The sequence below is a fragment of the Baudoinia panamericana genome (genome assembly GCF_000338955.1).
Source record: "Baudoinia panamericana UAMH 10762 unplaced genomic scaffold BAUCOscaffold_4, whole genome shotgun sequence".
Lineage (NCBI taxonomy): Eukaryota > Fungi > Ascomycota > Dothideomycetes > Mycosphaerellales > Teratosphaeriaceae > Baudoinia > Baudoinia panamericana.
Window position 1 is genome coordinate 759907 of NW_006911260.1, and position 17227 is coordinate 777133.

A 17227-nucleotide genomic window follows, 5' to 3' on the forward strand; every position below is an offset into this window, starting at 1 on the left:
GTCTGACCTGCAGTAGACTCGATATGTTCCGAAGCTTCTATGCGCTGTGTTCATGAACAAAGACGGCCGCAACGTTGACGTGAGTGTCTCAGATGCACTTTGGTCTCGATTCCACTATTGAATACACAATATGGCCAGCCGAGAAGAAACGTATTCGTTCTCCATGACAGATATCCCGCAAGATGCTCCGTGGTACACATCCGACATCGATAGTATAATCCAGCCTCAGAGTCGACGAATGTTGCAAGAGTATGCAGGTATTGCATCGGACCGGATAGTGGAACACATTAAAGTCCACGTAACTTGATTTCTTCCACATCTTGTCGCTGCTCGTGACAACTGACCGAGTATAGCGAGAGATAGCATGGTCCATAAGCCCATACCCATCGGTTGGAGCTCTCACGTGGGTGAACCCTTACATGCTGCTACATGAGGCACACAAGACGATATTGCGGAGAGTTAAGGCAGGAGGAACAATCGTTGATTGCGGATGTATGATATCGCCTGACCTTCGCCTTCTAGCCTGGGAAGGCGCGCCAACCAACAGAATGTTCGCATTCGACATCGAGCCAACGTTCTTCGACCTCGGCTTCGACTTCTACAACGATAGAGATAAATGGCAAGGTCATTTCATCGACGCAGACGGCACCAAACCGATCGACGAAACTCCACTCAAGGATTTGAAGCACGCAGTCGACATTGTCTGGTGCCCCAAGTTCTTACATCTCTTTGATCGTCAAGGGCAGATCGACAATGCAACACGGCTGATCGAAATGTTGAAGCCGCAGCCGGGTAGCATCTTTGCGGGCTCACAGAATGGGCTGCCAGAGACCCAGGATGTCACGTATGCTAACAGCAGGATGGGGACTGGGTATCGGACAATCTGGATGGCAAACGCAAAGGCGGTGGAGGAGATGTGGAATGAGGTGGCGCGAAAGACGAACACGACCTGGGATGTGCAAGCGCGGCTGCTTGATCTAAGAACAATAGGTATGCACGAGGATGATGGTAGCGAGTACAAACGCAAGACTGGGTACAATCTCCAGTGGACGGCAGTGTGGCAATAGAACCAGCTCCAGTCCCAGTCACTCTGGGTTGCGGCAACACAGAAACAGGTGCGTCTCTTCGTGCACATCGCTCTCCTGAGACAACCCTGCATCAACCGCTCGTGCAAGAACTGTGTAGTCTCCTGCTGGGTTAGGTCGAACCCACCCTCCTTGACAGCGTGGATGTAGCCTTCGGTGCTGAGGCTCGCTACGACGATGCCTCGGCCTAGCCACTTGATATCTCTATTGTCGACTTCCGCTTCGAGGGGTACAGCATCGTAGCTGAAGCAGCCTCCAGGCTTCATCCAAGATAGCGCCCGTGACATGAATGCTCTGATCGCTGATACCCAACGTTGAGTGAAGCGAAGTAGGAGACGACTGAATCAAGAATGCCCAAATCCGTTTCCGCAGGCGCCCATTTTCTGACGTCGCGGACCTCGAAAGTTACGTTGGTGACCTCATTTCTACTGACTTCGATCATCCTTGGTGTGATATCGATGCCGGTGACACCATGGCCATCGTTAGCTAGCATTACGCGCTGGTACACTCGTACCACAGCCTATGTCAAGCACTTTTGACTTCATTGGCAGTCGAGCAATGAGCCACTCGAGCAAACGTACCTGGCCTGGCACATCGCCAAATGCATCTTGGCAACTTCTGCTGATGTCTTCGTAGACCGCTACTTAGCCTGCTTACCTGCGACCGTGCTCGGATGAGCTATTCTTTGGCGAGAAAAGGTCTGTAGTTCTTTACAATATCAGTCGCATTGCAAGCAAAAAGCAAGCGACGAACATCTGAGCACTCGGTGATCCGCGATCTGACTAGGTCTCACAGGATGAAGGATTGATGAAGCTCCCGAACTTAGCTTGAGCCCCAGTGTAGCAGCAAGATCCTACGGCTAACCGAAGTGCAAACTACGTGCCTTTCGCATCATAGTATACGGGCTTATGCACTGCACATATCGCAAGTCTCAAGTGAGAACACGCTTCGTTAAACATGGATCAAGACAATCCAGGGCGGTGTATCATGCCAATAGCTCCCTACTAATGCTGTTATTGAAAGCAATGCCTTCTCTTCTCCAAGTATCGTCCTCAACATAGCTGCCATTAGCGTTGAGTACCATGTTTTTCGGCGCGCTCAGGTCGTACTTCGGCCACAGTGGCAGGCCCGTCACATTGCCATTGGTGTATTCTCCTTCAACAACAGCTCCATTCGGCTGATGACTGCTAACAAAGCTAGCATAAGCTCTGCCAATACAAGTGGCCAGGTGTTTGTAGCTCTCGTACTCCGGAAGCGGGCCAAGAGCGCCTGAGATGTTCTGGAACGAAAACACCACGTTGACGAAGTGATAAACGCTGACTGGTGCGGTGGCGTTCCATAGTGGAGTGTCGAAGCGGTAAGAGTAGACATCGTTGATACCGCCTATGACGAACTCTCCGCACGTCTTGCGCCGTTGTCCGATGATGACAAGGTCACCTCCGATCGCAGCGTCACGACGCCATTGGAGGCCATACCCTGGGTAGGTTGTGTTGGTGCGGTCTCTGTATGGCGGCTCGATAGATGGATTATTTGGATAGAGGTTGAGTAATGTCGTAATAGATGGTGGCGAGAGCGCATAGTTGCACCAGTAGAGCAGATTGTCGAAGATGGCGGTGGAATTGTCCAAGCCGTGCGTGCTGAAAGAGATGCCTTCGTCGCTGTTGGCGCCCGTCAAGATCGGAACGCGGACGAAGCTTCCGTTTGCTGCCAGTGTCGAAGGATACGCGGTGAGAAACGTGCCATCAACGCTCGGATTCCAAACAACAGTGTAGTTGCTGTTGAACAGCTGCTGTGATGTCAGATTACGCAGGCATCCGAGCTGATTGGAGCTGGTCCAGCAGCCGACCGTCCTCGTCAGGTTTTCGAAGGCGACCGAGTAGAACGGCAATGGGTTCAATGAAGTCCCTACAGGTCCACCTGACTCCATTATTGCTGCCGAGTACAGGCCGTCGTTTCTGCCACCGAAGCTGTGAAGATGGAGACCGATCGACTGAGCACCAGCACTCTCACCTGCACAATCGTTAGCTGAACCAAAGTAATTCATGAATGTTGATTAGCACACCCCAGATAGTGACCCGTGCAGGATCGCCTCCGAATGCGGCAATGTTCTCCAGCACGTATTGCATGGCCATGCGTTGATCCAGAAGTCTAGCATTCAGCGAGCCTTCGTTGAGCAGTAATGGTGTCTGCAAGAAACCCCAAACCCTGCCTTAGTCAGTCGTTGCTGCGTATGTCTCGCGCCGGATATGCTTCGTGCCTACCCTAGTCGATAGTTGATCGAACCCCAATCAGAGGCTGACCGGAGTCCGATGCAGTCTTGACAATGCCGCTGATGTTGTATTGAGGATCAGCGCTCGAACCTGCGGTCAGGCCGCCCCCAAAGATCCATAGCAGAATGGGTAGAGCCTGATCTTGATGTCCGGATGGGCGAACGACTAGGATCTGCTTTAGAGCAGCCTTAATAACCGCCACCGAGAGGATCAACGTACCGTTCAGTGTAAGACAGTCTTCGGATAAATTGAAATTGCTCCCATACTGGTAACAACTATACCCGTAAGAGGTTGTATCTCGGGTGCCGTTGTACGTCGTATTCAGTGGCTGCGGCCATTTGAACCTAAGTGGTCCTAAGGGTGGTTGGGCATATGGTATGCCTAGGAAGAAATCTTGCTCCCATTGAGAGCTGTATATGCCTCTTAGAGTTCCATTCTTCACAGTCACAGTCGGTGCAGTAGTCGCAGCGATTGCGGCCCCAGCGAAGATCAACAATAAGAAAGCGAACATCTTGCAAAGGTGTGATGATCAAGGAGAAAGAGCCTATCTTTCGACCACAGCTGGATTAATGTTAAGTGCTTGTCGCAACGAATCCAGGAGATGAGGAACGATGTGTTGTGGACGGAAGAACTTCGAGGAAGTGGAGCAAGGCAATTGCAATGCGGAGCGTCTGCACGGGCCACGGCGATGTGCTGCCTCCAGAATGAGAATCGAGACTACAGCGTCCAGAAGCAGATGGACATGGGCAGGCTTCCAAGTACTAGACGGAGGTCTGTCAGAAAACCCGTATGTAAAAGAAACTTGCCCGCCGAACTGCAGAGTGTCTGACCCAAACGCCTCGCTACAACGCTGCAAGCTCGTCTCTCCGTTGGTGTAATCACTCGTAACGCATTCTTTTCCCTTGCCGACCTGTTGACGGGTCTCCGTCTACCCGGCGCCTCTCACCAACAGGTGCGTTGTTGGCTCCAGTACTTTGTGGGCCGCCTTCGTATCGATCATCCGGCTTGAAGCGATCATCCAGCCCGTGAGAGTCTCGCCACTTGCGCCCATTCTCGGTGCCCCAGCGCCCAGTGTCCTCCGTCTTCAGGTCTTTGTACCTTGTTCTACCTTTCTTGCCAAGCCGCGTCATATCACGAATGCGCATGTACTCCGGCAGGACAGCCTTGTCGCCCGTTTCGTCCGCAAATCGCGCACCTGCAAGATCGCGGTTGAGCACCTTCTGAACTTCTTCGTCTTCAACATCATCGCCGAAGAAGGCACCCTTGTGATGGTACTTCTGCATGAAGGCCATCTTGCCCTTGCCTTCCCTATCCTCTTTCTGCGCATCGAGATACGCTTTGTCTTCGGCCTCGCGCTCCTCGGCGGTCATGTTACGTCGTCGCTCGACCTCTTCACGTTCTTTCTCCTTGTCTTCAATGGCTAAGCGGTCCCGTCGCACTCGCTTGAGCTCGCGCAGCTTCCATGCCGCATGCTCTGCGTCTACGTCTACACCGTCTGTATCGTCCACAACGTCCTCAGGGTCAACGTTATCAGCATCATCGTCCCAAGCCTTTCGACCAACGGCTCGAGCGGCTGCGTCTCGCTCTAATTGCGCCTGTAGCATTTCATCGGCTTTGGCTTTGCGTTGACGTTCCTGTTCCGCTGCCATATCTTCGACACCGTTACTTGACGCGGTTGACGCTTTCGGTGCGCGTTGTGCTTTGGAGAGAAATGTTGGCCTTAGCATAGGCTTCTTTGGCTCCTCGTCGGAAGAGTCTTCGCTCGCCTCACTTTCGTCCTTGCCTTCGCCGTCACTACCGTCCCCCTCTTCATCTTCGGATGTCTCCGATGCAGTGACGAAGCCGTCAAGGTCGGGCTCTTCAGGCTTGTCCGGAGGCGGTCGCACCGATTGAGGAACGCGCGGCCGTTGCTGTGAAGGAAATGTTGTCGCTTTCGGTGCTGGTACCCTTGGCGCAGGTTCCACACTCTCGCCATCATCCTCGGCCTCGGACTCCTCATCAGAATCAATACCTTCAGCTTGTTCCGCCTTGCCAGGGAAATATCTTGACGGTTGCTGTCGGTTCTTGGTCATGCGACTAGATGGTGGAGGCATGTTGAGGGCGTCGGCCAGTGTGCAAACCGCAGGTACAATTGGTGCAGCAATAGAGGCTCCTTGATCAAAGCTGCATACTGCATGTGAGAGTGGACGCAACCTGGGCACGAGTCAGGCAGCGCGCGCAAAGCCACGTCTCTGTGCGCCACATGCACTTTCACTGACTCGACATTGTACATCGAAAGTGTCACACTGTTGCACACAACCGGGAGGTGACAATCGCGCTCCGCGAAAACCTTTGGGGAGCCTATTGCAGATGGTTCCAAGGCTCCCTGAGCCCGATGGACACGGCGCAGCTGCTGCATCACCAGCAGGCAGTTGGAAGTGAGGTCCAGCATGCAACGGTCGACGGACATTGCATCGTCGGGAATGGAACCAGTATCTTACCTAACACTGCACCTCTACCGGCATTTACATCATGCGACAGACTCGGATCACATTCCACGAGCACCGGGACCCTTGTGACGAACGATCGCTTCGATGTGTCAAACCGTCAAGCCCCACTTGACAATGTTGCCAACACTACCAAGGCGCCAGCAAGGTCAGTAGCATCTACTGACGGTGCACGCCTCAAGAAGACCACTGCGGACGAGCAATCTGCATTCGCAGCATGGGCCCGGTGTACCGCTGAGATCCTTGCCAAAGCTGAGATCCAACGGAGCTATGGCCATGCTCCTGCAGCGTCTCACGATACGAGTGATGAGCCGCCTACAAAAAGAAGGAAGCTCAGCCATGCGAGCTTGCAGTCCGCTCATGAGACCCTCTTGGTCACTTCCATGGCTACCCGCATCGCCGAGATCGAGTCCGACCTTGTTCATCAACGTAGACCAGGGTTTTACATCAACCCACCTGGTGCGCGAGAGCTGAAGGCACAGTTCAAGGTGACGCGTGGGAGGCCGCGTAACGCGCTCATTGCTGTGGCGAAAAGTGATCGCTTGAGCACTTTACCTTGGTTCACCCTGTCATTAAATGTGGCTTCCGCCAAGCGGCGCCGTAAGAATTCCTTTGTGGACATGGCTCCGCTCGCGGAACGAACGAAGGTGCTCGAGTCCATTGATACGATGGATACTTCAGGCACGCCGCCAGAGCCAGCAATTGGGAGCGGAGCTGTCGTGCCCACCTTTTTCACGAGGTTCAGTTCACCACCAATCCCGCATGACGCAGAACTCGAAGAAGTTGCGTCTCGTACTAGGGCCACGGCACAGACATTCTCGAAGCGCTTTGTCGACGCCCACCCTGAAAAGCATTACCATATTGTCGGCAACGGGCGCTGGAAGTGCGGTCCGGCGCCTGAAGAAGCTGCAGATATCGATGACAGGTTGATGCCGGTTACGCCCACTAGCCATACAAGCACTCCGCCGCAAGGAGATACTTTCTCTACTGCATATGTGAAGGAGCATCCAGGGGAAGACTTCTACCATGTCGGTCATGGACGATGGAGAAGAGGTCCAAAACCAATCAAGGCTACCACTGACCCTGCGATACTGCAGGGGCTGATAACAGCTGATGTGAGCACACAAGCCCATCCTATACCGGAGCGAACGTTAGACCAGCCATCCACAGTCTCTGGTTGCCATGTCACCACCGGTGCCGATTTGGTGATTCAGAGCACGCCCGTGCATCCACCGGCAGCCGTGCCGGATCAGTCTTCCGTACCGCGCAAGCTCAAGAAGCGTACAGCGATGACTCTTGATATCATCAAACATTGTGGCGGAGTTGTTGCATGCAATAGCGAACTCTTGAGCTTGCTCATGGTGCTCTGGCAGGGCCCATATAACGACGGCTCGGCAAAGAAATCCACGGTTGACAGCGTTGTCAAGGGTCTGGTCGATGCTGGCAAGCTACGAAAGCTTACGTTCAGCTTTCAGAGTCGCAAAGGAACCAACCATACAGCGAGCATCTTGACCTTGCCCGAGATTGATCCTACCTCAGCTCGGGTGGCGGAGGTGAAGCAAAGCGCCATCAATAGCTTCCCTAAGTATCGCGTCCCCGAAGAAGCTAGTACATTCCCCGGGTGGCCCGGTACGCAGTCAACCGCCACCATGGATGGTGGCGATGAGTTACCACCCGCACCCAACGCTTTCGCTGTTCCGCGTCCGCCTGGCACAGATAATGCACTGGCGCAGCTTGCCAATCAACCACGCGCTTCCGGCCCGACTCTGGAAAGTCCTGCAGCTAGAGACATCCACGATGCATGGTTGATGTACTCGCCGACTCAGGAGTTCAATGCAGCGACGGGCACCTTCGGTACGGTGAGCATTAACCCGTCAGCGACACCAATCGCGCCTGGCAAGCAGTCCTCGACAGACTCTACCAGCGCCGGAGTACAAGCGACAGTCAGCAAAGCCTACGTTGAAGCCCATCCACATCAGAAGTTTTACCACGTAGGCCACGGGCGGTACAAGCATGGCTTGAAGCCGAGTGCTGGTCGACCTAAAGCAGCACCTTCAATTGTTCTATCCAAGGAGTCTGTGAGTGCTTCCCTTCCGAGCACAGATGCTGCGGTTTTGAAGGCGCAGACAGCGCCGCAGACGAAGCACGTAGATGAGTCCCCCTCCCTAGCTGCGGCAAGCAATTCCGACATTGTCGGCGTACCGAGTGCGCCGGCGTGCCTATCGCAGAGTCAGCGACCCGTCAGGCATAAGTCGCGTAAGCAGGTAGCCACCGCGGTACAGAACCTAATCAGCCATGGTCAGTCCGGAAATGACGAAGACCTTGACTCAGATTGGCAGGAGGCAGCCGAGCCAGAGCCAGAGCTCGAGCTGGAGCTGGTGCTGGAGCCGAGGGAGCGGGTGCCGAACGAGCCACAGTCAGCAGCGTCGTTCAAGAAACGACGAAACCTTGTGACGGCAATCAAACATGAGGACGAGCTCATCATTGCCTTAGCACTGGTACGGACCCTGTGTTCTGGCCTGGAGCAGAGATACCAAGTCTGGGAACCAGTCGCGCATGCGCTCAGCTACCGCTATGATTTGGACGCACTGAAGAATCGCTGGGCTTGGATAAAAAAGTCGCGAGGCGCAGACATGCTAGCTCTGCAAGCAGCCCTTCGCGACCCATTCCTCGCCGCCTACGAGAAAGGCGAGGTTCCGCATATGGACTTTCAAAATCTCTCCTCGACAGACTGGCCGGCATTGGTTGAGTGGGCGAAGATATCGGTGCTGCCTAGTGTGATGGCGAAGCAATCAACATCGTTTTCGACGACCTCACCACAATCCATGGATCTGCCGGCATCAAGGGTAAACCTGGACCGGGCGTTCAGCATTGAGTCACAATGGTACAGCGGACTTGACTCAAACGCGTTCTTTGACTGCATCACTGATAAGAGCCGCAAGGATGTTGCGCTTAAGTTCGCCCACGGTGAGACGCTTGCGCATCCAGAGGAAAGCCGAAGTGCGTTGGCGGCTGACAAGACGCTGCTCAAATCATGGTGTCGTGCCATCGCCATGACACCAGAGTCAAGCTACAACGTAAATGCTGCAGCACAAAGAATCAATCTCTTTCCAGCCAGTGCCGTCCGCGATGCCCTCACCGAGCTTGTTCAGGAAGACATTCTCAGAAAGGAGAAGGAAGGTCGGCAGTTACCCGGGCGCAATTACCTCCTTAGCCAGAAAGCTATCAGACAGTTCAAGCGCTGGCCCGCCGACGAGACAACCTACCTCCGCGAAATTGCTGCGGCCCGTCACAGGATCCTGTTGCAACTTGTCCAGCATGGCACCCTACAACTGGACTATCACACCAAAGATCCTGACGTCGTTGTACTGACAAACATGGTTGCTCAAGGCTTGGTAAATGTGAACTCACGCTTACCACCAATAACCGACGACTACAATGCCCCTTTCCCGAGACTAAGCGTTTGGGGCGTTGATGAGATACAGTATCTCTACAACACACACAACCTCAAGGCTGACCGCCTGAGGTTCCCAGTGGAGTACCATACGACCACGCTATTTACGGCCAACCATGGCCTCAAAAGCGAACCAGTACCGATACATCCTCCAACAGTGGAAGGTGAACCTGGCTTGCGCCTTCCGCTGTGGGTGGATATCCACGGCGTGTTGATAGACGACGTTTGGGACATGGTTGTGCGCTCCGTCCTGCATTGTCTAGTGTACCGTCCCGGTAGCACCGCCCAGGCCATTCAGAATGCTCACGAAGGCAAGCTGTGGGTTTGGGAGATCGACCTTGTCGTGCAGTGGATGCGGACTGTGGGACTGGCCATCGATTTTGGTCCGGGCACTGAGGAGAACGGAGTATGGAGGGGCGGCTGGAGGGCGACTGAGTGGTGGTATTGTGCTTTTGTGCCAGAGATTGCGGTGTGGCGTGCGCCAAGGACAGTGCGGATCGTCTAGTGCACACTGGTTGAAGAAGGCTCTGACTCGAATGGCGTTGGGCGGGGGCGCTGGGTGGAAATTTACGGCGAACCTGAGATACCCTGAGCCTGGAGGCTGCGTTGTCTTTTGCAAGTACACAATCCAAGAGTGCTAGACGGCTACATCCGCTCAACTGAGCAGCTCTCTGATGTCTTCTATCCGCTGCGCTTTTTTCTCCTCATCGCTCATCATGCCGAGCGAGCTGGCGCTGCGGCGGGTGTCAGCATACGGCTTTAGAAAGCTCAAGCTGAACAACTTACATGAACTTCTTCCGGTCCTGCACCTTCAACATCTTCTCCTCGATGCTACCCTCAACCACAAACCTCGTGACCTTCACTTCCTCCGTCTGTCCCATTCGGTGCACGCGGTCAATGGCTTGCGCCTCGACAGCAAAGCTCCACCACGGGTCCATCATGAATACCCGCTTCGCGCAGGTTAAGTTCAGACCTACGCCTCCGGCTCGCAAGCTGAGAAACAGCACGGTAAACTTAGGACGATTGGCGAATTCGGCAAGCACCTTCGCGCGCTCCTTCTGTGACATCGAGCCATCGAAGCGCAGCCACTGTATATTGGCGCTGGTAAGCGCTGGAGCCAGAAGGTCAAGGAAGGAGGTGAACTGGCTGAAGATGACCGTTTTGGTCAACGGCTCGGCTTTGCGAAGGCGTTTGAGTTGATTGAGCAGTGTAGTGATCTTGGCAGAAGACAGTTGGTTGACGCGGCGAAGAGTGATACGCGGAGCTTCCTGCGATGCTTTTCGCCCTCGCTGCGTGTTGCCGTACAACTCGTCGTCTTCGTCAAGATCCATTGCTGCCGTGAGGGCGTTGGTGGGCGCAGCGTCGTTGTCATCCTCGTGCCGAATCACTTCGAATACGTCACGGGCATTGATGGGCTCTCGGCAGTTGAAGCACCTAGGCAGCTCGCCTTTACTGCTTTGGTGCTCAATGTAATCGAGCAGACATTTCTTGCAAGCTGAGTGCCAGCAACCAGTCACCGCCTGCTCATCCATGGGTTCTTCGGAGCAGATTGGACACTCCATTTCCGCCTCTTCTTGTATCTGTTTCAGAACATGGGCACCAAATTTACTAGCATCTTGCTCGCCTTCGTCTGCTTGGAAGCGCTCAATGAGGGTTTGCAGGTCCATGTCGTCTGCTAGACCATTGGCGATGTCGGCAGCTTCCTCAGCCGCTTCTTCTTCAGCCATAATGGCTTTATTGCGGGTCAAAATGGGGTGGCAGCATGACTGGCGTAGGCGAAGAATCTGTGCAAAGATGGTGGTGTAACTCTTCATGAGCGTGCCAGCCTCGACATTGGCTGTAAAGGTGCGCTTGGCACGAGCGAAGATGTGATTGTAGACCTCGCGCTCGGGAGTGCTGAGCTCGACCTTCTCGATTTCAATGATGCGAGGCGGCAGTGGCACCAGTGCTTCACCGTCTGGCGTCTTCATGTCCTTCGTTCGTCTCAGCACTAGTGGCTCAAGGACCGTCTGCACGACGTCCAAAGCGCGCACAAACTCGCCCTTTTCAAACGGCATGGTGATGAACGTCTTCCAGAAGCTGAAGTTGCTCCAAGGTTCAACGCGCAAGAAACGAACAAGACTGAATAGGTCCTCCAGACGGTTGACAATGGGCGTACCGGTCAGCACCCAACGATGAGTGGCTGCCAGCTCGTAGCATGCCTTCGCCGTTTTCGACTGCCTGTTCTTAATCATGTGCGCCTCGTCCAGGATCACACGCCAATACTCAAGGCTGAACAGTCCTCCGTGACTGCCACGATTGCCGCCGTGAGCAGCAACGGAGTTGAACTCGCTGAGCACCACTCCGTACGATGTGATGATGACATTGGGTGCTGTCGTAGCATTTGCGCCACAGCAGAGGTTCTGTAAGTTCGCGTTTTTCTCGTTACCGTAATACAGCAGGACCTTGAGCGTGCCCTGCTTCGAGGCTTTCTCCGCTTCACTTGCCCATTGAGCCAGAAGAGACATTGGTGCCACTACGAGCGTCGTGGCTGGTGCGCGCTCGACGTCCGCGCTGGTCTTGGGCAGTCGAGGCAGGCTGTTGACTGAGCCGAGTGAGCCGCTCTGGACCGCGGCTTGTTGTTCGGGGGAGGTATGTGAATGTATAAGCGATAGCATCTCGATCGTCTTGCCGAGACCCATCTCGTCTGCTAATATGCCACCGAGGCATGTCTGTTCCTGCACTGGAAAGTCCAGGCTCATCTCGCCAGAATAGGGGTTGACATAGAAGCAGTCGTGGCCCGTCACAGTAGGCACAGGCGCATCTTCTGCATCTTTCGTTGGCCACAGGTACTCTTCCCAGAGTGGATGCATAGAGTGCTGCCTCTCTTCGTCTTTCTGTGACGTTTCTTTGTTGAGCATCCAGTGCAATGCCTGCTTCTGATACTTGCGAAGATCCATCGCAAAAGTCGCTGCGGGCTGTGCTTCTGGTGTGTTGAAGTCGAACGACTGCGCTTTCTTGTACAGACTGTCGAGCTGGTCCTGCTCAAGCTCTTCGCCTTCTTCTGCCGCGTCCTCAGAAGGCGGCGACGAGCCGCCACCATCTTCTGGTGTGCTGCGTTTAGCTTTCATCCCAGTGTCTTGCTGCTCATACTGCTCCGCTACTTCGGCAGCTTGTAGGATGCCTTCTCGCTTGTGTCGTGCAGTGGTCTCGTTCACCTTGCTTGGATGCAGATTGATTTCGCTAAACAACTTGACAAGGCCTATCTGTCTTAAGCGAAGATCTCGCTCATCCGAAGTTTCTTTTGCCTCAAAGATTCCGGTCTCTCGGTTGTTCTCTAGCGGCTTGATGAAATTGCTGACTTCGAACGCCTCTTTCAGGAGGTAGCATTTGAGCTGAATGTAGACTGTGTCATTCGTGCGGACTTTTTCCGGCGCAAAGATGCAGTATCCTTCGAAGGAGCACACTCTCTGGTCCACTAGCGTGCTAATCCACAGTGCACTCTCCTTCTCAAGTCTACCAAGCTCCTCGCCTTTGACGTTCGTAAAACGTACGATAACGTCTTGCGTCCTCCGCACCAACTGCTTTACCTTTCCACCCTTGCCGGCTTTCTGGATTGCCTGCTGTTTTGTACGATCGATCTTGACAACATCGCCCGGCTTGAGCAGATTCGTGCCGCTCCGCGTGGTCCAGCCAGCCACACCTAGTGCGCCAATGTATCGCATTGTTGGCATGGTGTCGAGGGCCGGAAGCTTCGATGGCGGAGAGGCTGGTTGTGCAGACGAGGTAGATGGTGTGCTCCTTTCTTGCGCTTTTGCGTTCCGCGGCTGCACGCCAAATGATATGGATCCTTGTCCCGCATTTCGCGCCGTATAGGCAGGCTTCTGCGGCGACGGCGTCTTCCATGATCCGTCGAAGTATGCGTTGACGGCTTGCTCAAGGTCGGGCCCATATCTCGCCTGTAGACTGCGTATCGCGGACACTTGCACATGGCCGCCTGCCACTGCCTGGAAGGTGGCGGCATCGAACACATCTGTGCTCGCCTGTTGATCCAGATGCACGTCGAAGCCATTCGTCTCCGGTAGAGGTTTGATATCGTCTGGAGAGGAGGGTTCGCCCGAGAAGGTGCTGTCGTCGATTGGTGCTTCGTCAACGAAGAAACGCCTCTTCTTGTGCGGGCGCTCCTCGACGTCTGCCATGCTGGGCGATGTGGTACGAAGAGTAGGACATACGATGTTCGCTGGTGTCACGACTTTGCTGCGGAAGACGCGTCGAAACAGCCCGCCGTAAGCGTACTGTAAATGTTCTGATGCACGTCCCGCATCATGAGCTCATCCGACACTGTACATTTATGCGGACAGATTATTTCCTTGAGTTTGTACGTGTACGTCTTCCTTTGCAAAAGGAGCAAACATTGTATGTGGAAATATGGACGGGAGTGTGACATGCGCTCTCACATCAACCGCCGCTCGTATCGAGTGGCAATGACCGGCTTGCCGCGAACTGTACGCCCACATATCCGACCTTCAACGAAGTCGACAACAATATACTCTACGATAAAGGCACGGGGGCAACGACGCAATGGGTCTTCACAGGTCGAACAGCCGGGCGCAAGCCTTGTTACCTCGGACGAGATCACTAGAGCACGGAGGTACTGCCTCGACTCGCTTAGGAAGTACGACACGCCATCATCCTTGCTGTTGCCGTACATCCCTAGTCACGCCCGAGATGCATACGTTGCCTTGCGAGCCTTCAACATCGACGTTGCTCGTACCGCAGACACTACAGGCACCCCCACCATTGGTGCAATGCGTCTGCAGTTCCAGCGAGATGCAGTAACCAAGGCATTGCAAGGGCAGCCACCGAAGCAGCCGATTGCTATCCTGCTCGCAAAGGCCGCGGACGACATACTCGAGAAGACCGAGGGCCGTAGCAAATGGAGCAAAAGCTGGTTTATGCGTATCATTGATACGCGTGAGAAGTATCTGTCTAACCCGCCGTATCCGAGCATGCCTACGCTGGAAAGTTACTCCGAGAACACGTACAGCACGCTTCTATACCTCACCCTTCAGGCGTTGCCTATGTCGAGTTTGGCGGCCGACCACGTGGCCAGTCACATTGGCAAGGCTACCGGCATCGCCACCGTCTTACGCGGTTTGCCACTACTTGCTTTTCCTGGTCCACCCAACAAGCACAGCAACCAAAGCCAACTTGGTGGTGGTGACATGGGAGCGACAAGACAAGGTGCAGTCATGTTACCTCTGGACGTCATGGCTGAGGCTGGTGTGCAGGAAGAAGACGTGCTCCGCAGTGGTGGCAATGCCCACGGTCTCCGTGACGCTGTCTTCACCGTCGCTACTCGCGCCAATGATCATTTGATTACTGCGCGACAGATGCTGAGCAGTATCCGTGCCGGCCAGCAGGAATCACATGAATTCGAGCATCAGGATGAAGAGGAGCATGTCTCCCTGCCAGTCATGGCAGCGGGGGGCCGCAACAAAGAGACGCAAGCTCAAGAGGTTGAGCGTGCATTTGGCGTCTTCATGCCTGCCATTGCCACGCAGCTATGGCTCGAAAGGCTCGAGAAGGCGGACTTCGATGTGTTCAGCCCGAAGCTCAGGGTGACCGACTGGCGACTGCCGTTCAACGCTTGGTGGGCTTGGCAACGCAGAAAGATATGATTGCTGTAGGCAGCACAGCACTTACCTTTATGCCAGTATATGGATCAGTAGTCGTTTCTGCACGGGGCGCGGAATGGGTTCGGTCCACGTTAGTGTTCTGACAGACAGCGCAGCAGTCGCCGGCTCTGCGGGTCAGAGACTTGACTGTGCTGCCCAATACTCAAGTCATGGGATGTACACCAGCTCCTAGCCGCTACTCAGCGTCCGTTGGTCAGTCCAAAAAATGGGTTCAGAGGCACCGGTCGTGGATCTGCAAAATTACTGCGGTGCCTCCACGGTCCCGCTATAAGAGACCAGCAACAGCATGTAGTAAGCCGCGTAGCTGCATGTGAGGTCTCCATAGCGGTGGGGCACGTGGTAGCATTTCTAAAGAACATAAACTGGTGGTTGATCATTCCCATCCTGAAAGGCGTCTGGGAGGGTGTTATAGGCTTGTTTGACGGAGAGCAACCTCAATCCATCAACGACCCAAATCCACCGCTTGCTTCGATTTCTCCGTTGCTCGACTTGCTCCCGGGCCTACGCCTAATGGCAGTGGCAATTCCAGCTTATCGCTGTTCATTACGTGCTTATACCGCTACCGCACTGCTTTCGGCTCGGCTAGGTCAGGACCCTACGAGCTTTTCTGAATACCAGCCTCAGTAACTGTGGTTGGCGAACCTCGATACTACGAGTAACGAAGAGAGAAAGATGCAGTACGACCGCGGCAAATACAGTGTACCAGCACTTCCCAAACGCCCGAAATCGGCGCTGTCGCAATCCCATTCCCAACGGTAACCGACAGGAAGCTATAGGCTTCCAAACTGCGTGTGACATTGGTATAGCGTCCAGAAGAGCCGGACAACACTGTTGCTCCAGGGATGGTCGCCTTCGTGTTTCTATCGCTGAAGCCACTCGGCACCATGCTATAGGAAGCTGGCCTGCATTACTCATCTCTACATTGGCAGGAGTGTCAATTTCGATGTTATTGGCCACTCATATCCCACGATCTGATGCTTGTTCTTCCAGGTCCAATTGTGGACATGTTTGGTGAGCTTAGCCAAATTCGTGCACTTACGAGGTAATGAATACACCGATTGGGCGAGAGGCTATGACTTACTGGTGATGGCCCAGCCCACGAGTAGTTTCCGACTGCAACTATAAGAGAAGCAGGTAGAATTGCGAATTATTCGTTCAAACTTCACGACATACACCAAAGACACTTTGCGCCCACCAAGCCCAAAATCAAGGAAGCAACAATCACGCAACGCAACAACCTTCAACACTATCACACAGTCATGGCTCTCAAGCAGACAACGATTGACGACTGGATCCGAGCTTCGGAGGCGGCTCGACGTTGCAAGCTCCCGTCCGATGTTGTGGAAGCTTGGAATCCCAACATCGCGGCTGTTCTCACGTACTGGCGACAGTACTGTGCATGCTCTTCCGCGTGGCAGCAAGATCGTGCTCATCCGGTCCAGGAGAGCAAGTTCGTCAGATGGCAGCAGGAGTACATTGCTGCCAAACAGAGAGCAGCAGATGAGAAAGAAGCTGCTTTGGCCGCGATCAAATCAGAAGCACCAGCCCCAGGCGAGCTGGTGAAGTTACCACTCCCGCCCCGACATGCCGCCTTGGTGGAATATAAGTCCTGGAGGTCGCTGAAGTCGATCAGGGAGGGCGTGGAGCCGAACGTCGTTGGGTCGGACAACAATGAAGGCAAGGATGACCGGGAGGGGGGGAGCGAAGTGTAAGCAGTGGTTGATCAAGACCGGTATACGAAATACCCAAGCTGACTGTTCGGAGCAGGTCTGATCTGACTGACGAGTTCGCTCACATCTCGTCTTTGGTGTCCACGGACTGACCGATCGACTGTAGTTAGGATGCTGTCGGAGCGATGGTGGATTGTACATCGCGGATGCAATGGGGAATGCGTAATCTTGGGCAGCTGGCCGGCGCGTAGCCACACATTGTGATTGTATGACTGAGACAATCCCTTACTCCCGCCACTCCTAATCCCACGACGCTGCAACACGCTTGTTCGAAGGTTTGAAGGTTTGAAGGTGCTATCATGGTGGCAATGATAGCGGGAACCAGTGAATGTTGGCTATACTCCGGAACAACAGCTCACTACTGCCATGGATTACTCTGCCGTGACACTGCCATAGGCTGCTGTGACGGCTCTTTTTCCGGCTGGGTGGCGACTACGAAGCTAGGGATCGGTGGCCGAAACCGAACTCGCTGGAGCTCTACCCACTGAAGACTGGACTAACGAGCGCCATTCCCACAGATCAGC

The 17227-nt window shown here is 54.3% G+C and overlaps 8 protein-coding genes across 8 annotated transcripts; 4 read left to right on the forward strand and 4 right to left on the reverse strand.

The window, feature by feature from the left end:
- Positions 1-33: 33 nt before the first annotated feature.
- BAUCODRAFT_32104 (uncharacterized protein) lies at positions 34-1158 on the forward strand. The gene is made up of 3 exons (XM_007676214.1): positions 34-79; positions 139-298; positions 354-1158. The coding sequence occupies exons 2-3, from the start codon at positions 164-166 to the stop codon at positions 1065-1067; spliced, it is 849 nt and encodes a 282-aa protein (XP_007674404.1). The 5' UTR covers positions 34-79; positions 139-163; the 3' UTR covers positions 1068-1158.
- A 912-nt stretch (positions 1159-2070) lies between these two features.
- Positions 2071-3866, reverse strand: BAUCODRAFT_22939 (uncharacterized protein; the record flags this gene model as incomplete). The annotated part of the gene is made up of 3 exons (XM_007676113.1): positions 2071-3095; positions 3148-3271; positions 3369-3866. 3 exons carry the CDS (start codon positions 3864-3866, stop codon positions 2071-2073), a joined length of 1647 nt encoding a protein of 548 aa, XP_007674303.1.
- A 367-nt stretch (positions 3867-4233) lies between these two features.
- BAUCODRAFT_67201 (uncharacterized protein) lies at positions 4234-5427 on the reverse strand (the record flags this gene model as incomplete). Its single annotated transcript, XM_007676466.1, has 1 exon — positions 4234-5427. One exon carries the CDS (start codon positions 5425-5427, stop codon positions 4234-4236), a length of 1194 nt encoding a protein of 397 aa, XP_007674656.1.
- A 211-nt stretch (positions 5428-5638) lies between these two features.
- Positions 5639-10029, forward strand: BAUCODRAFT_32108 (uncharacterized protein). The gene has a single exon (XM_007676215.1). It carries the CDS (start codon positions 5730-5732, stop codon positions 9798-9800), a length of 4071 nt encoding a protein of 1356 aa, XP_007674405.1. The 5' UTR covers positions 5639-5729; the 3' UTR covers positions 9801-10029.
- Positions 9951-13473, reverse strand: BAUCODRAFT_67041 (uncharacterized protein; the record flags this gene model as incomplete). Its single annotated transcript, XM_007676454.1, has 2 exons — positions 9951-10029; positions 10082-13473. 2 exons carry the CDS (start codon positions 13471-13473, stop codon positions 9951-9953), a joined length of 3471 nt encoding a protein of 1156 aa, XP_007674644.1.
- A 285-nt stretch (positions 13474-13758) lies between these two features.
- On the forward strand, positions 13759-14955 carry BAUCODRAFT_67276 (uncharacterized protein; the record flags this gene model as incomplete). Its single annotated transcript, XM_007676472.1, has 1 exon — positions 13759-14955. The coding sequence occupies one exon, from the start codon at positions 13759-13761 to the stop codon at positions 14953-14955; it is 1197 nt and encodes a 398-aa protein (XP_007674662.1).
- A 500-nt stretch (positions 14956-15455) lies between these two features.
- BAUCODRAFT_413041 (uncharacterized protein) lies at positions 15456-16060 on the reverse strand. The gene has a single exon (XM_007676702.1). The coding sequence runs from the start codon at positions 15886-15888 to the stop codon at positions 15556-15558; it is 333 nt and encodes a 110-aa protein (XP_007674892.1). The 5' UTR covers positions 15889-16060; the 3' UTR covers positions 15456-15555.
- Positions 16061-16087: 27 nt separating this feature from the next.
- On the forward strand, positions 16088-17060 carry BAUCODRAFT_413100 (uncharacterized protein). The gene is made up of 2 exons (XM_007676703.1): positions 16088-16681; positions 16741-17060. The coding sequence occupies exons 1-2, from the start codon at positions 16233-16235 to the stop codon at positions 16793-16795; spliced, it is 504 nt and encodes a 167-aa protein (XP_007674893.1). The 5' UTR covers positions 16088-16232; the 3' UTR covers positions 16796-17060.
- The last annotated feature ends 167 nt before the right edge of the window (positions 17061-17227 follow it).

Excerpts from the sequence above, each read along its gene's own strand:
- BAUCODRAFT_413100 (XM_007676703.1), top strand. The coding sequence starts at position 16,233 with ATGGCTCTCAAGCAGACAACGATTGACGACTGGATCCGAGCTTCGGAG. Across the intron at positions 16,682-16,740 it reads CGGGAGGGGGGGAGCGAAGT|GTCTGATCTGACTGACGAGT; the intron begins GTAAGCAGTGGT and ends TGTTCGGAGCAG.
- BAUCODRAFT_32108 (XM_007676215.1), top strand. The coding sequence starts at position 5,730 with ATGGACACGGCGCAGCTGCTGCATCACCAGCAGGCAGTTGGAAGTGAG.
- BAUCODRAFT_413041 (XM_007676702.1), bottom strand. The coding sequence starts at position 15,888 with ATGAGTAATGCAGGCCAGCTTCCTATAGCATGGTGCCGAGTGGCTTCA.
- BAUCODRAFT_32104 (XM_007676214.1), top strand. The coding sequence starts at position 164 with ATGACAGATATCCCGCAAGATGCTCCGTGGTACACATCCGACATCGAT. Across the intron at positions 299-353 it reads TGGAACACATTAAAGTCCAC|CGAGAGATAGCATGGTCCAT; the intron begins GTAACTTGATTT and ends GACCGAGTATAG.